At 37.9% G+C, this 17,609-nt stretch overlaps 2 protein-coding genes across 4 annotated transcripts in view; one reads left to right on the top strand and one right to left on the bottom strand.

The window, feature by feature from the left end:
• Positions 1 to 3: 3 nt before the first annotated feature.
• Positions 4 to 12,354, bottom strand: agfg2 (ArfGAP with FG repeats 2). 2 transcript variants are annotated; one of them, XM_024287782.2, is made up of 14 exons: positions 11,993 to 12,354; positions 11,319 to 11,412; positions 9,547 to 9,662; positions 7,987 to 8,131; positions 7,660 to 7,780; positions 7,490 to 7,588; positions 7,371 to 7,403; positions 4,616 to 4,846; positions 3,881 to 3,953; positions 3,748 to 3,791; positions 3,478 to 3,564; positions 1,283 to 1,351; positions 332 to 402; positions 4 to 224 (listed from the first exon to the last, which is right to left on the bottom strand). In XM_024287782.2, exons 1-14 carry the CDS (start codon positions 12,157 to 12,159, stop codon positions 177 to 179), a joined length of 1,398 nt encoding a protein of 465 aa, XP_024143550.1. In that variant the 5' UTR covers positions 12,160 to 12,354; the 3' UTR covers positions 4 to 176. The 2 variants fall into 2 exon arrangements, with proteins under 2 accessions (XP_024143550.1, XP_036072454.1); XM_036216561.1 differs by lacking the exon at positions 7,371 to 7,403.
• acap1 (ArfGAP with coiled-coil, ankyrin repeat and PH domains 1) overlaps positions 12,283 to 17,609 on the top strand; it is a 36,918-nt gene continuing 31,591 nt past the window's right edge. For both annotated transcript variants that reach the window (XR_002920852.2, XM_024287780.2), the window contains exon 1: positions 12,283 to 12,414. Coding sequence is in view for 1 of the 2 variants with exons in the window: in XM_024287780.2 (XP_024143548.1) it covers positions 12,326 to 12,414 (89 nt within the window). In the remaining variant the exon portion in view is untranslated. The remainder of the gene's footprint in view (positions 12,415 to 17,609) is intronic.

Here is a 17,609-nt window from a genome sequence, read left to right as displayed (position 1 = left end):
CCGTTTTGTTCTGTTTTTTTTTTTCTCCTTCTGCACAAACACGTAAACACAGAAACTGGGAGGACGGGAGGAGGCGACCCTCCTCAATAGTCCAGAGGATTTGAAATGGTAGCAGCTCCTCAAGTTCACTAGTCCCTATGAGGAGGAGGAGGAGGAGGAGGAAGGGGGCGGCGGGGTCAGATGAAAGGATTTTTGGACGTCCCCCGACTGGAGTAAACATTCCCCTGTGTGAGATAAAAGGGGAGGCGGCGTGAGAACCGGCAGCTTACAAAATGAATCAATAAGGCAGCCGTTTTTATTTATCCACGCCGCGCCCGGCGCGAGAACTCACCGTGAACGGGTTCACAGACATGTGCCGAGGGACTTCCGGCTGAGAGTCGGGGGCGGGGAAGGAGGCGAAACCTGGAAACACAAACCGGGACAGTTCAAGACGCTAGCTCATGTTTGAGGCCAAAAAAAATACTAACCGACCAATCATCTGACGGCTCAGTAAAATTTGTGGTTCTAAGAAGCTCACTCCTGATTGGCAAGAGTGGTTGCCATGGAAACATTGCCACAAACAAACTCCGACCAATCACCGCTTACTGGCTCCGACATGGCGGCATATGTATGACAAAAAAAATCGACTTCATTTGGTTGGAGTCATTTCTATGGGTGACATCACAATCACTCGGTCCAGCTCTGCTATACAGTCGTTGGAGTGGACTCGACAGAACTTTAAACTTACTTTGTCCCGCCCACTTGCCATTTTTGAAACATTAAGCGTGTTTGCCTGTATCCTCGGCGAGAAAGGCGACCATCTATTGCTGAGGTGGGCGGAGTTATTTGTGTGCCCCTCCCACTATCGGTTTCCTTTCGCCTAATCCCTCCACAACCCTGAATCATGTTTATTGGTTAATTATCGACTCTAAATTGCCCTTTAGGAGTGTTTGTGTTCCTGCCACTGACACAGAACTGTGTCCTGAGCCTTTTTCAGGAATAATAAATAACCGATCATTTAACCATACCTGTATGATGTCAGGTTACACCTTTATCTTATTCTGAATCAAAGCTAAACCCTCTGCTTTTAATTGGACTGATTATTTTATTATCTTTACATACTGTTGAATCAAATGAAAAAAATCAAATAAAATAAACAAATACATAAAAAAAACACACATTGCTCATTTTTAATTAATTTAAATGAACAATCATTTGATTTTTTCACAAAATTAACTCTATTTTTTTATTTAAAGAACAATATCTGATTTCAACTTTGCCAAACAACAAAGTGACATCTCACCGTTGGCTTCCTGATTGGAGGTGGAGTCGTGGGGAAATGCATTGTGGGTGGTGGCGGGTGGCGAAAACACTGAGAGAAGAAGAAACAAAGTAAGAGGAGTCACCTGGAGAAAATCTCAGCTAAATCAGAAAGTAGAAACCCAAAGATAACTAAAGTTTGAAAGTGTTTTTTATCTTTGTACAGACTTCCTGTTGCATTCACAAGATGTTTTATATACATATATTTTTTTCTTTTTAAGTCAATTTCTTTTTCCAATACGTGCTACTGGTCCAGGTTTTGTGTAGAGGGAGTTAGAACATGTCTTCCTTTTTACCCAGGAGAATACCAATCTCCTCAGGGTGTCCGGGTCTACTTCGGCGCCTCCTGCTGGTCAGACATGTCTGTAGCGCCTCACTTTGAAACCATCTGTGTGGCTTTCTCACCAGATGTCCAAACCACATCCTCCAGCTTTCTCTGGATGTGGAGGAGGAAACCCTCAGAGGAAAAAGTTCATGTTCCTGTTTCATGATCTTAACACTTCATTTATAATCCACTTCCTTGAATTAGGAATCCAGATTGACCAGTAAATGAAGAGCTTTTAATTTCATCTTCTCCTCCTGAGTCAGTGAACCTCCCTCACCATTCTCCACCGTGGTGTCAGATTTGGAGCGAGCTTCACAGCTCAGCTACAAACTGCTCCGGTGAGGAATGAAGTTCAGGGCCCGAGGAAGCCGAAAGGATCACATCGTTCGCAAAGAAAAAACACAGACGGGTTCTGAGACTTTAAAGGAAAAATATCTGTCTGGAGAGAGAAATTCTCTCCACACGAACAGAGACGAAAGGAACATTTGGTGGTTTAGCGTTTATGCTAAACTTTTTTGGTTTCTCTGAATAATTTCCTTTGTGTCTGTTGTTAAATTACATCAAAATTCATATTGCCTTAAGGCTTTTTTTTCCCCAAATTACATAATTTCTATCCTTTTCCCACCAAAATAAGAAAAAAAAGTCAGAATTGGCAAAACTGGCTAATTTTAATCTCCAGGAAGCTAAAGTAGAGAAAATAAAATAATAAATGAATGGTGAAATTAACGATATTTACCAATAATTAAAGACATTGAAATATTAACCTTTAATTTCAAACAAACCTTGTTTTGATATAATTAAGATTTAATCTAAAAAAAATATTTAAAAAAAAACATTTGATGTGTGTAAGTTAAGTGATTTTCTCTCCAGTAACTTGTGTTGTACATTTTTGTTCTTAATACATCATCTGCGTATTGAAGAGACCTTAAAAAATATGAAATATGCCAAAAACCAAACGTCCAAGTACAGAGCCCTGTGGGATACCAAAAAGTAAAGGCTTAGCATGGGTAGCTAACACTTTATTTTGATACGTTGGGTTTGGTAAATAAAAAAGGGAGCAACTTTTATGGGGTCAAATTTGGATCATCTTAAAGTGGATTAAAAACAAGATTGTAAATTTTAAAAAAAAATGAAAACAGTTTTAGACTCAAAAGGACACATTGTAAACTTAAAGGAAATATTTAAAATTCGGGATTTTTGTTTTTTACTTTTTGTGTGTTCCTCCCTTTTTTTTCAGTTCTTGGTTTTAATTGAATTTTCAGGCTTTCACTGCCTCTGATCCTATTTTTGTGTGAGGGCGGGGCTTCAAGCTCATTGGCTTTTGGAGCATGATTTCCCATAATTCCCAAGGAGATTACAGTGAAAACGTAGAAACTGAATTGACACTTAAAACAGATACATTTTTAGTATTTCTTTCAAGATTACAATATCATTTTTTAAAAATTATGATTCTGTTTTCACATTTTCAATGACACTTTCAGGTTTACAATGTGCACTTTTGAGTTTTAAACTGTTTTTTTCAATGGTTTTTCATTCACTTGAAGCTGATCCAAATTAGAATTTGCCTGACAAAAATGAAAAAAAACACATAATTTGAGTTTTTCTAAAATTTATCAACAGCCTAAAAAGTTAATAAATCTAAATTTATCAAAATTTAGATTTTAGTGAAACACAAACTTCATTAGATTTAGATAAAAATAGATGTAATTAAGCCCTATAACAAAAAAAAAGACTTCAGTTCAAATATTCTACCAACAAACTAAAGGATTGCATAGATGAAAAAGTATGAACGGTCCACAGGAACATAAGAATCCGACTCCAATGTGTGAAATTCCCTAAACTCCGGGGCTCACCTCCTGAAGCGCTGCTGAAAGGGTTACTGGGGGAGAGGGCGACCGGCTGCTGGGAGGCCGAGCTGGAGCTGAACGGGTTCGGAAAATCTGTCAGACATAAGAGGAGAGACAAAAAAAAGAGAAATATTTCAGGCTGGAAGGGGAAGAGAGTGCATTCCTGTTCCAAAACAACTCAGAGGCTCAGACTCAAACAGAGTAGAGCAGCTATTAGGACACCTAAATCAAAGCTTTTTAACTCAAGAATCAGAGAAATCAACGGCCTCGACTTACTTGAAAAAGACTGGGAGCTGGACACGGCTTCGACACCGGGAGAGCTGAGGAGCAAAAACAAGAGTTTGACCTTTAAACAAGTGAAAAACAACAAAAAAAAGCTGCTTCAAAATGATTGTTTTTCATCTAGTACCTGGCAGGAGTGGAGCTGGATGACAGCCTGCTCCCAAACACCGCGCTATACTGCGGAGGGCCAGCAGGGGGAGCTGCAACCAAACATTTCACACTTCATCATAAGCTTTAATTATGACAATCAATGAATAAAACTAAAAAAAACAGTTAAATAAATATATTTGAAGAAGAAAATGTGAAAAAGAATTTTAAAAAAGACATAATGTTTTAAAATATTTAAGGAATTACAGTGAAATAAAGACGCCTTGAACCTCCTGATTCAAGGCTTGTTTTTGAACTGCTCACATGTGCTGTATGCAGGAAAAAAAAATCTGTCTTGGTATTTTACCAGAGCTAATCACTTTAAAAAGGAGTCAACAGGGTCCTTTGAATCAGACTTTGCGTGATCTGGAGTGAGCACAATGCGCAGAATTCAGCTGCTACAAACCTTGGCATTTGCAGAGAGAGAGGGCTTATGCAAGCCGCCTGAGCTGGATCACAGCAGAGTCTTTATTTAAACCAAAAGGAAACACGAAAATACTCCGAGACGTCACACACAGATACACTCCACCGAGGTCTGTTTGGTTTCTGATCGAGGATCAGATGAGGACAAAAAAAAAAAAAAACGGCGTATTGATCCAGTTTTGTTGTGTTTGTTTTTCTTTTCACCATAAAGGTCAGCTGAATAAACAACTGTGTTTTGGAGTTTTTCTGTTCTCTGCAGCTGCTTTAAATTATAATAATAATAAAGTCGCACCAGCAGTGGAGGAGGTCTCTGAGAAGACGCTGTCCAGCTGCGACACAGCGGCGTACTTGTCCTGGCCGCTGGAGCTGCTGACCGGCGTCGTGGTCTGGCAGGCGGGCTGCTGGGGCTGGGACAGGGACTGGGTCAGGGACTGGGGGTGGGTCAGGCCTCCGAAGTCCACGCTGAGGGACTTGGGGAAGGCTCTAAAGGGGCCTGGCACCCCTGAAGCAGACACCGTACGACCTGTGGACGAAAAAAAAAAAAAAAATCTCACTCCAATCATCGAATTGTAAAATCGTTCCCAGCAGTCTTTTAATTATAATTATGCCGTTTTGGACAAAAATATATGTTGTTTTTTAAGAGTTTGTGCAGTAGTTCTTAATTTTCTTAATATATCATCAGAAAAATGCCACAAGAACATTCTAAAGAGTCTTTAAGGCTTAAAGTTTTGCACCAATTTCTCTTCTTCTGAGCGCTTTTTGAAGGGAAAGCATTCCTTGTTATTATTATCAGGGTTCCTACAAGTTTCTTCAAACTAAATTTCAGAATTTTAAAGGCCTTTTAAGACCATGCATGTCAAAAGATCAATTTCTCAGTCTTTTTCCTGTTTTGTAATCAAAAGTCAAGCTTCTTCTCCTGTTGTTTGTGGATTGATGCTTTAGAGTTCTCTTTTTTTCAAAGCGGCGGTGGGCGTTCATCGTGTTGGTGGATAACAATTGGTTCTAATCTTGGTGAAAAAAAAAGTCATTTTTGACATGAAAAGTGAAACAAAATAAACATTTTTTGGGCTCAAAAATAAAAATGTTAGACTTTTTAAGGTGTTATTTTCAACGCTTATAAGAGATTTTAAGACATTTTAAGAACCCTGTTGCTGCATTCACACTGGATGTGATTCGCACATCAAATTTACTGCTTGACACCAAAGTTTTTCTGGTCTTCATTCATTGCCACAACATGGAAGACATGGATGATGTTGAGCGAGTGGCTTGGGTTTATATTAGGGCTGGGTATCTGTGATAATTTCTAGAAACTATACAGTTATGATACAGTTCACATATTGTAAAATGTATTAGTGAAATAATGAGATTGTTAATATCATACAGTGTTACCTGGTTTAACAAAAATGTTTAGATCATTAACATTGTAAACATTGTTCTGCTTCTCCTGGAGGCCGTTTCAGTTTGGCCACCAGGTGGCGATAGCGCTATAGAAGTACACCTTATTCAAGAAGAAGACGACAGTATGAAAAAACTAAATTTTAGACCACAAATAGTTACATAAAAAATATTTCCTTTAAAGAGTTTGGAAAATTAATGCCAGTGAGTTTATAAAGATTTTCATTTAGTCAGCAATGTATTTATTTGGTCAACCGAGCGTTAGCATTAGCCGTCTGGGGAAATTCTATTGAACGTTAGCATCAAGCTGGCTGACTTTAGCTTTATGTGTTAAATCGATTTATATCTTTTGTGAATCAATTATTGATCTATAAAGCTTAAACCGATTCAAATCGATTAATTAATTTTTTCAACCCAGCCTGCCAGCAAGCACTTTGTTGAGTCTGGGTTCACTCAGAGTAGTGGAGCTAGCTAGCTTGCTATGCTGTCCACCAGACAGCTGGTTAGCGTAGCGGGCCCAGTCGCTCTAGCTCAATGGGTTCTATGACAGGCTAGCGTCTCCCGCCTTCGGATGGATGGAATTTCAGGACAAAAACCCTCGCATTTAGCGGCCATATTGAATTTATTTTTCTACCCTTTGATCGAGTCACTGAAAATGTCACGTGCCCAAAGCTGAGTCCCTGATTGCTTGACGCTCAAATTGCGCCTCAGCACCTCAGATTGCGTCTGTAAATTAACATTGAAACTTGACGTTAGCCAACAATCTCACGCCACATTTTCCCGCTCATCAGTGTGTAGCTACATCAAGCTTTTGTTGCCTTTAAGCACAAAAATATTATGCAGAAGCTTAAGCGACACTGCTGTGTTCAAATCACAGACTGTATATGAGAGCTGGACTGAGTGAGTGTGATGTCACCCATAGGAAATACGGATGCCGCCATGTTGGAGCCAGAAGTCGTCATAAAACAGGGATTTGTCCATTCAGTCTGAGTCAAAGTTTCTATGGCAACCACTCTCTCCAATCAGGAAGTGAGCTTGTTGGAAGGCCACACCCCCTATCACTTGAAAGCAGACTCTTTGAAACCACATGAATAATTGAGGCATCTGATTGGTCAGTTTATAACCTGAATAAGAGTAAAATTCTGACCAATAGAACAACTGTTTATTTCTCTATAGAAGTCTACGGGATTTTGGCTTCTTGGAGCCACCAGGTACTTCCTATTTGGAGCCACTCAGTCCAGTTCTCCTATACCGTCGATGGCTCAGACAAATGCCAGAACTAACATCACTGCGTGTAGCGAGCAAGCGTTTGCCACAGCAGAAGCTGGTATCAGTCGGGTTCTCTGTCCGTCGTCCTCCAGACGTTCCCTCATTATGAGAAACACGATCTGCACGTCGGCGCAGACACAAGCGTGAAGCCTCTGAACCTCCAAGAACAACCGTCTGGGATAGTTTTTAAACTTCAGCTCATCACGTCTACTTCCCGAAACATCCGATGAAGGCTTTGAAGTGGAACAGTCAGACTGATGGAGAACTGCAGGAAGCAACTTGACCAGGTCGGCATGCGTGTGAAGCTCAAGCCACGGATGAGCCATCCATTATAGATGATGAAGCGCGGAGCTTATTGATTTCAGCCATTCGGCGGGTCTTACCTAACGTGAAGTGGTTTTTGAAAGAGCTACTGGCTACAGAGATGAGGAGACAGAAGACAGCGTCACGGCTGACTCCCTCCACTGTTTTATTTTGAAGTGTTAAGAAAACGAAAAGACACCTGAGGGACGAGGAAGGGCCGGGAATGAGGGGGCGTGGCCTCCCAGCGTGGACGACAGGGAGCCCGGTCGCTGTCTTTCTATTCCACACAGGTTGGGGTCTAAAAGGAGAGAAGAACAGGAGAGTTTAAACGTGAAGGGACGGCGTTATCAGAATCAATCGCCGACCGACCTTTCAGGGGGGGGTCTCTGAAGCTCTGGGAGCGCGACGGCCGAGCGGTGAACACATCCGTTCTCATGTCAGCGGGCGAGATGGCGGGGGCTCGATCCCATGACGGCAACTGAGACTGAGACTGAAGCACAAGAAGTGGAGGGACGGTGAAAAAAGGAGAAAGAAGCTTTTCTCCAGAATTCATAGCAGACACTTTGATGTGGAGTTTCACTAAAAACACTTTTATGTCGCTTCTTCTTTTTCTACAGATGTCTCGCTTCTCCTCTCACTTTCACTTTCCGTCACCTACACTTCTACCTGCACCCTTAACCCACAAGCTTTACTCACCAGCGGCCTTGAAGCTCGGGCGTTGGGGGCCATGTTATGGGACATGTTCTGGCTAGCTAAGGGGCCGTGGGACGGGGGGACAGTCTGGATCCCTGGACTCCACGGACCCTCCATGTCTCTACGATTTTTACTTTTGGAAAAATGCCTGGAAAAAGAAAAAATGGAAGGAATTTTGTGTCATCAAAGGGAAAAAAAATATCTTTATGATACTAGGATTTTTTTAATTTTGGTGTATGATCAACATGACAAGAAAAACATTTGAAAAAATATTTAAAATAATAATATATTCCATCCTGACATGACATTTTATTAATATAAATATGTAACTATTCTGTAATAAAAGCAAAAAAATAAAATAAAACATCATATTTATTTTTCTTTTAATTTTAAAGAGTGCTCAATTATTATATATTTTTTTTAATCATTTTTAGTTTTTTTCCCCTTTGACTCCCTCCTATAGAATGTATGTATGTCTACCTAAATGTAACATAATTAGATGTGAAAAAAAATCACACACAAAAAAAACATAAAACGAAATAAAACAATATTTGGAAGGACTTTATAGCAAATTAAGTCATGAAAAAAAACAAATAAAAAAATCAACAAAAAGCTAAACTTGATTTAAAAAAAAAGATTTTGACCTTAACGGCTTGCCGTACATTATGTGATTTTTTTTTAATAGTGGAATTTCTGACCCTAAGCCAAGAAAATAAATACATCTAAGCAAAAAAAATGATTTTGTGATATATTTTAGATTAATATTTGACTTGTTGGTACCTTTAATATTATCAACAGTTATTATAATTACTATAATAATAGAATTAATACTGAAATTGACAAAAAACATGGCTTAAAAGCAGGAATCCTACATATCCAACGTCTCAAAAAATTCATATCAACAAGATGAAAGTGTGACAGACTAGAGCAAAGAGAACTTTTAGATTCAAGACATAACATTTTTAAAATCGCTGTATTTCTACAAGGCATGTAGAAACACGGCAGAGGTGTTATCATAGTTTGGAAATCCTTAGCTGTATTTAGGCCAAGATATCTTTGAATAAAAACCAATTGATAGTTACATTAAAAATGTTTCCAAAACATCCTCTGGAGAACTGGATTAACCAAAAAAAAGAAGAAATGGTTCACTAAATTGCAATTAGAGACATTTGTTTATATTTTATTCCATTTAATATTACATCTTTAGTCAATTTAAGGACATTTTCTACTTAAATAAAATTCCAAAAAGTTGTAAAACTTTTAAGCTCCGCTTTAGCCGTGCAATGACTTGATTATGTTTTTTTTTTTTTTGGGCAACTTAGCTTCATGACCTCATATTAGAGGTGAAATAGCGTGTTTTTGTTATTGCAAAAACAAAATATTTAAATTATTTTTATTAAAACGAGCAATAACAAAATCAACACACATATATATTTTTTTTTTTCATAAAAAATGTCTTGGCTATTTTAAAAAGTTTTTTTTTTTTAAAAAAGGTATTGAATCCCAAGATCATAGACTCAGTATATAAAAAGTCAATACTGTTTAAAGGAAATTCATTCTCACCATTTTTTCTTCTCATATTTATCCTGAAGAAACTCTTTGAACTTCTGAGGGTCCTTCATGTCGGGCAACCCGTTGGTTTTGGGGTCGAACACACACAGCCATGTTCTCCTCCCCACCTGAACACACACACGGCGCTCAGACCCACAGAACGCACATTTCCCATGAGCCCGTGCAGTCAACGGCCGACGGGCTGCACAACATTACCGCCTGTGAGTCATGAGCGGCAGCATCACTCCGGACAGGATGACGAACGCAGAAACCTCCACACAGAGCACACTTCTGCCCCCCCCCCTCACTGCACATTATACCGGCTCCATCAACGAGCTAATAAAAACCCACAAAGCACTCACTGTGATGGGCTGAGGCGTTTTAACAGATTATCTAGCTGGCATAACCCTCTGGATGCTATAATCTGTATCCTGCAATTTTATCACGACAAAGAACGGTACAAACACACGTTTCCACGCTGAGGAAGAATAAATAATACTCGTAAAAGGAACCATTTTGCTAAAAATAAATGTAAAATTAGAAAAAAAAAACTCCCTCTAAATATTGAAGAGCAGCAGGAGGGGGTTGTGGTTGTCATAGCAACGTTCCTCAAAAGTTGGATGGATTTGACAGGTTTCATAATGTGAGGATGTATGTTATTATGTGGCAAAAAATATTTAATCACCCACTCTAATAAAAATGGGGTTTAATTCAATTTTGAGGTTACACATTTAGACATATTTGTTTTGAAATATATTAATAATCTATATATGTTTATATGAATCTGTTACAATTCACACACTGTAAAATGTATTAATAAAATAATGATGAGATTATTTACATAGTTTCTCAAACAGAGAAGCTCCAACAATTGTTTTAGTTTCAGTTTGCCCACTAGGTGGTGATCATGCTATAGCATTAAAACTTATTCCAGAAGAAGAATGAGAGCAAAAAAATGTATTTTAGACCACTTTTCCTTAAAAGAGTTTGGTTAAATTCATGCCTGTCCGTATATAAAGTTAGATGTAAGTATGTTTAGATCGATGGAGCATTAGCATTAGCCGTCCTATGGGAAATCCCATTATACATTAGCATCAAGCTACCAGACTTAAGTATTATCCGTACGATCGATCCCTACTTTTATGATTATTGATTTATTAAGCTTAAATTTATTCATCCCTAATATTTATTCAGCGACAAATCTTTTGTATAATTAGGCTAATGGCCGCAAAATCAAACTTTATTTAAAAAAACGATATCAGCCTGCGTGATACTCGTGTCACAAAAGAACCTGCGATAAATGGATACCTTAAACAATCTCATGGCAGCTTGACGTAATCAAATAACTAACGGCTGGTCACATTATTGACCAATCAAATGAAGCCCTTTTATAATAGATCCCACCTCTTATGTAAATTATGTGTTAGTTGTTGATACATCACAATTTATATCGTCATCACAAAGATGATGACACATCTCAAGAGAGCTTTCAGCGACAGGAAGTGCTAACCGTCCACCCACAACTCATTTTCTCATGAACTACGGAAACTATTTTGGCTAAAAATGGCATAATTATAATAAAAGATGATCAGAATGGAACTTTTAAGCATTAATTGATGCTTTTATTTTGTAGGAACAGTGTTAAACTTAATTAGATTTCCCTTTTTTGGGGGGTAAAATGGTGAAATAATGACAGCATAGTAGGCCGGTTTCATCTCAGCTTTCAGACATAAAAAATAGTACCAAACTTTTCCTGAAAGAACCCCCCCAAGGATGCGCCTCACCTCGTTACCATGGTTTTGAAGAAATTCCACTTCCTGTTGGGAGAAAGTTGTCATGGAGATAGACTTGACTCTGTGGGGAGGGTTGAGGCCTCTCCTGAGACACACAGGGAGGAAGGGTGAGAGTGGGCTTTAGTGCTGTGGAGATGTGCACACATGTTCAGGACAGGCGGGAAGGTGGAGAAGAAGGTGGTGACACGTGACTGTAGATCAAGAGGGGTGTGTGTGTGTGGGGGGGGACACATGTGTCTGCAGGACCTCCTACTTTCTTCATGCTAGGAGGTAGTGGGACACACACACATACAAAGTGGGGCACTGCTGTGTGAGATTGCGCAACACCTCGGGACCCGTCTTCTTCCTGGGGAGGGTTTGGTTGAACATGCAGAACAAAATTTGTGACAACACCCCCCCACCACCACCGTGAAAAAGAGAGGGTGTCAAACCTGCACCATGACGAAATGAAACGCGACTGTCGGGGTACAGAGGCTGCACGTGAGAGACAAGACAGACACTGCGTAAATGAGCGCGCGCGCGCATCCCGCCATAACAGCGGGAAATAACAGGAGAATTAAGGCCTCGCGCTCCCTCGTCCCCGTCAGCCTCGCGGATGCTACAGTCAATAAATAACCCCCCTCCCCTCCCCTCCCCTCCCGCAGGAGTAGCGGGTTTGTACTCACAGCATTCCGGAGCACGACGTGCAGACGAAGCTGCCCACCGTGATGTCTGTGTACGTCACCCCGGGCTGGTTGCACTCGAAGCAGTGTTTGTTTACTCCGGACTGGGCCAGCTCGCGAACCTTACGGGCGCAAATCTCTTGGTTGTCCCGGTGCTTTCGGTTCGACATGTTTTTTTTCCCTCTCTCTCTCTCTCTCCCCCTCCCCTTCTCTCCTCGGCGCCGGTCGGACGAGCTTCGGAGACGAGCCCGCTAACACCTCCGCTGTCCTCCCCCCGGGTCCACGCCGCTTACTACGCGGAGCGCTTCACGCCCACATTGCAAAGGGGACGGTTTGATGCGGCTTCACCCCAACAAGGCTACGCAGAGGAGGCGCGTGTCAAGTCAGACCGGGAAACACCGGAAACAGCAGAACCTTCCTTCAGAGTAAAAGCACAGTAGGCAGCAGATCTAAGTGTATCAAACTGTTTACTGCACAATAATTAAGACAGAATAGAATAGAATAGAATAGAATACAATAGAATAGAATAGAATAGAATAGAATAGAATAGAATAGAATAAGTCTCTCGACCTCCAAATGAGATGGCGACACTTTACAAAAAAAACTAAGAAATACAAACGATTTTTTCATTATGAAAATTTGTTCTTTAGAGTATTTTTACAATTTTATATTTATTTAATTTACGTTAGAAGATTCATGATTTAAAAAACACAATACATATACACAATACATACACAATACTTAAAACATATACACTGTTTATTCTAAAAATAAGTAAACGTTTTTAATCCTTTAAATTTTTTAACAGATTTTTCATTGTCATGTCAGGCAGAGTCACCTGAAATAATTAATCTGGTATATTTTTATTACTTGGTTTTATCTCACTATACCTATTTGCTTAATTTTTTATTTGCAGGTTTTTAAACATGAGAGGATTTAATGGAATAGAATAGAATAGAATAGTGAGATGTCAACACTATACAAAAAAACTGAGAAATACAAAAGATTTTTTTAACTATAAAATTATTCTTTAAAGAGTAAAGTTTTATATTTTTTAAATTTTACTTAAGTAGATTTATGATCTTTTTTTTTTTAAGAACAATACTCATAGACCTCGGGCCAAATTATTTTATTACTTGCAACATATCCACAATTTATTCTAAAAATCAGTTAAAAAAATAAGTGTGTATACATATTTCTCTAATTTTATTTTAATATTATATTATTTTTAATTTACATATTTTATTTCTCACTTGATTTTATGTCACTTTCTATATTTTTTTATTTATGTATTTCCAGGGTTTTTTGTTTGTTTGTTTTTTTGTTTTTACATAAGAGCATTTCCCGTCACTTGGAACTTTTTTCCTATTATCCTATTTATTCTTATATTAGAATTGTGCTGCTAATGTCGGAATTATTTAAAAGTTTGACATCTGATAACATTCTGTGCTTTATGATAGTCAATTTTGTCCAAAGTTAGAATTAACTAAAGACTGTCAAATTTTTATCCTTTTGGTGTTTTTCATTCTAAAATTATCCCTTGTTTGAAAGCAGTATATATTTTTCTTAAACAATTTCTCCAAAGAGAAAACATTCCCCAAATGCATGTAAGCAAACCAGATACACTTTATTAGTATTACAAAGTAAGAAAAAAACGTTTTTTCAAGCCATAACTTACATTCAAAGTACACATGTAGACATTATATGTTTAAAACATGATTTTTACTCCACTAAAGCTGTTATTACAGTTCTTCTTTTTAATGTTCAGATTTTATTTTGAAAATCCACCAGCTGTCTGACGCCACGTTGCGTCTCGCTTGTAACGTGAACAGGCGCGCGCAGGGATCTCCTGTCAAGAGACAAACAAGAACCTGTCGAGTAGCCAAGTTTATCTTCTTGGAATAAACTCTTTATCTGCGGTCAAACCGATTCTGTGTCAGCGCTGAGTGACTGATCTGTGCTGTCTGTTTGCGACTTTGGCGCATGCGTCCAGCACAGCTGCACTTTTGACAGCCCCGCGTGCGCGCTTTTGGAGGAAGGCGGAGAGTTTGACATCTCACCCCGGGGGGAAATGAAATAATCCGAAAAGAATTTATTGTTTGGATGAGTTTATAGTTGTGACACACTAACTTTCTTTCTCAGGAAACGAGACAGCCGTTAGTCGAGGCGTTCCTGCCCTGTAATTATTCCTTTAAAACACAGAAAGATGACAGGAGTGCACCCACAGGTGTGACTCAAAACATAATCCAACTCTGTCATTTCATTCACACGAGATAATCAGCCTCTGCACGCCTGCAGTAACCTTCTTTTACCAGCAGAGGGAGACATACTGCTCAAGATAAAAGCAGTGCTGAAGAAATACAGTTACAGAAAATAAAACCTAAAAAATATTTGTGACATCCATTTTTAACACTACAATTTATTTAGATCTGGATGTCTAGCATATTTTTGTTGTTGTTTTTGTTGCTCAAGAATCTCCTGAGTGTTAACCGCAGCAGTTGCATGCAACTTCCTGCAACTCCCTCAGTATCGGTAACTAAATGGTTCCTCTGAGGCTTAGAGCATTATTTCATGTCTTGGTTTTAATGCTTTCCTAACTCCATCATCTTAACTTGAGAAAGTCATAATGTGTTGCCTTGTCTTCCAAGAAGACATTTTAAAACTTAAAAAAAAATGAAAATGTGCTCAAAAAAGTAATATTTTGATTTTTAAAAAATTGAAGATAGAGAATTTTGCTATTTAATGCAAAACTTTACGTTAGTAAAAAGTAACAGTGGAAAGCTGTTTTTGTACGGTCTAGAAAGCGTTGAAATTAGCCTAATTGCGCTAACGTTCGAAGAGTTATGATAGTCAAAAAAAGGTGGAGCTACAGTTGTGGCACTAAAGGGTTATTATGTCCGTGTAATGACTCTAGAATCCTTATGGAAAAAGATAAAAAATTTATGACAATTTACCAGATTTGTAATTATGTTACCAAACACTAGGTGTCAGCAGTGAGTGTTTTGTTGTAGCTGGATCTAATGAGCATTAATGAGCTAAATATAACTCTATATTGAATACAGACTCCCTATTTGTGGTACTTACATTTTGAAAATGGTCCAACTGATAGATAGTATGAGCGAATATAAAAGTTTGCACTTTTAAAATGCTCATATTTGAGTTATTTTAGCATAAATGAAGTTAGTTAAAATCTTTTGTTATTAATCATGATGTAAGCTGTTTGGGTAAAGAAATTTTGCTGAATTTGTAGTTATTAATTCTTTTAAAACTAAAAAAGGATTTCAAAAAAGAGACTATAATGAATATTTCTGTACTTCTGTCACATTTTCACCCTAGAATAACATAAATTATGAGCTACAATGTATAGTTTTATGTAGCATGCTAACGCTAATCGAAAAGCTAACATGCTAATGTTCATTTATTGATGTATTTTAACGGTGAAAGTGCCAATAGTTGATTAGTCTAATAATTTTGACGATATTTTTTTGTATTTTTAGGGGTAATAACGTTGATTGTATAATATTTGCTAATCTGAGTAATGCTAACTAGTTAGCATATTGGCTTGACAGTTGAGTTTCTCAATATTTCTTTCTAAATGTGTATTTTAATCTAAAAAGGTGTCCAATAATAACTAAATCAGCAGAATCTCTGAAGTTTGATTTAATCCTGTGAACTACAATTTACCTTATGAGTAGCATTATTAGCTAAATTGAATCCGGTAAATGAGGCCTTGACTGCATCTGCATCAACGCAGAACAATAACAATGTTTTTAGTCACAGCTATGACGCCTAAGCTAATTGTTTTGGACTCAAGATAGTCTTAGACATCAAAGGAATGCATTCATTCTCACTGAAAATAGCCGCTTAAAGCAAGAGGTGCTAACACTTTATGACAAATATTTAAGTCAGAGTGCCTGACCTTACTACAAAGCCTGAAAACACAGGAAAAATAACTCTTTTCTGACTCTAAATGAGCTTAAGTAGTGTGTTATAATTCGACTGATGCAAGTCTTACTGTCTTGAGTTGAGATGAAACCTTTAACCTGAAAACAAAGTTCAGAAACTGATCAACACCCACTGATGTCTGCTCTTCCAGTCAGATAAAAACCAGTTGAAGATAGTTTTCCTCCAGTGCTTTTTAGCTCAAGTTCTAAAGTGATCAAGATGCAGATGACAGCTGAGATAAAAGTCCTGGCTAGCCTTTTGTTTAATGTAAAGAGACAAAAGACAGTGATTGAGATGTTTCTGTCACACTCAAAAGGCCTCTATCTATGGATCATTTTAGAGAACAGCATCAGTGTTCTACTCTGGACCTTGAGCAGTGACTCGCAATCATTTTCCAACAATGTGAGATATTTGTTTAGTCAAGTACATCTAAAATCACTCAACTCGATTTGTGTGGAACCTTCAGTGCCCAAAGGTATTTCAAAGGAGACAAAAATGTTGTGAAGCATTGAAACTACAAAAACACAAACTAAAAAGGTATGTTTAAGACAAAAAAGCTCAAGGATTTTGTGTGAAGAAGAGAATTTTAATAGCAGCACAAGGTCCTGCACATGCATCTTCTTTTAAGATAATGTCAATGTGCACAATGGAGGTGTATTTTAGTATTTTAGGGAAAAGTATATACTGTATGTATAGAACAATGAGGCTTAATTAGGGTTAAGTTTAAACATCAATTATCTAAAACCTGGTAGATCTTAAAGAAAACAATATAAAATCAACTAACATGTTAGTTTTTAAGGCAAAATGCTTCAAGTTTGTTTTTAATGTAAGAAAAATCCAACTTTATCATTAAAATTTGACTTTTTCAATTCCTAGTTTATGCAAACCAGTTTTTTAAACCATAAGTTTTGGGTTTAAACTCAACTAGAAAATTAAATATATTTTTACTGTGAATTTCATACAGACATGGTGTCTTTTTATCATTTTGACGTGTCTCTGTGCTTTTGTATTGATGTATATAATTTTTTCCACATTAACTGTTTGATTATTTTTAAATTTGTATTTTCATTCTTGTAGAAAAAAAGTGTCCATCTAAGTAAATTAGCTTCTACAAGAAGCATTAAGATATTAAATAATACTAGAGTTTTGCAGTTTGTCTATGTTTCTATGAAGGGATTCAGTGGATTCAGGAAATGGGTAGATGGATTCTGTATGAGACGTAGCCCAGACTTATTAACTATAAATGTGTCATTTTTAAAATAACATAAAGTAAATGTTGAGTAATTTTAAACTTTTTTTCAAATAAAGTCCCACTCGATTCATCTTTTGTTTTCAGAGTTTCTCAACTGGTCGTTTAACTATGATTATGTCATTTTAATAATTAAAAATTCTGTCGTTTTTTAGGACATAGTTTCTGCAGAGTGGCTGTTGTTCATTAGAACTTAACCTCTAAGTTATGGGTGGGATTTTTAACACCTTGAAGTCTGCTATTTGGGATCAGGGATGGCTCCAGAAGGCATTTTGCTCCCAGAGGAATCAGAGAAGGTCATGGACCGTCCACTGTCACTCCACTTTGGAGAGATGACCTCTTTCTCACTTCCTACCCACCCAGCGAGGCCAAATAGGACCCATATGGTTTATAAGTAGGCAGAAAATGTGGGCCCTGAATGGGTTT

Source organism: Oryzias melastigma, linkage group LG18, assembly GCF_002922805.2.
Source record: "Oryzias melastigma strain HK-1 linkage group LG18, ASM292280v2, whole genome shotgun sequence".
Lineage (NCBI taxonomy): Eukaryota > Metazoa > Chordata > Actinopteri > Beloniformes > Adrianichthyidae > Oryzias > Oryzias melastigma.
Note: the sequence above shows the minus strand (reverse complement) of the source record. Positions and strands in the feature narration are given on the sequence as shown.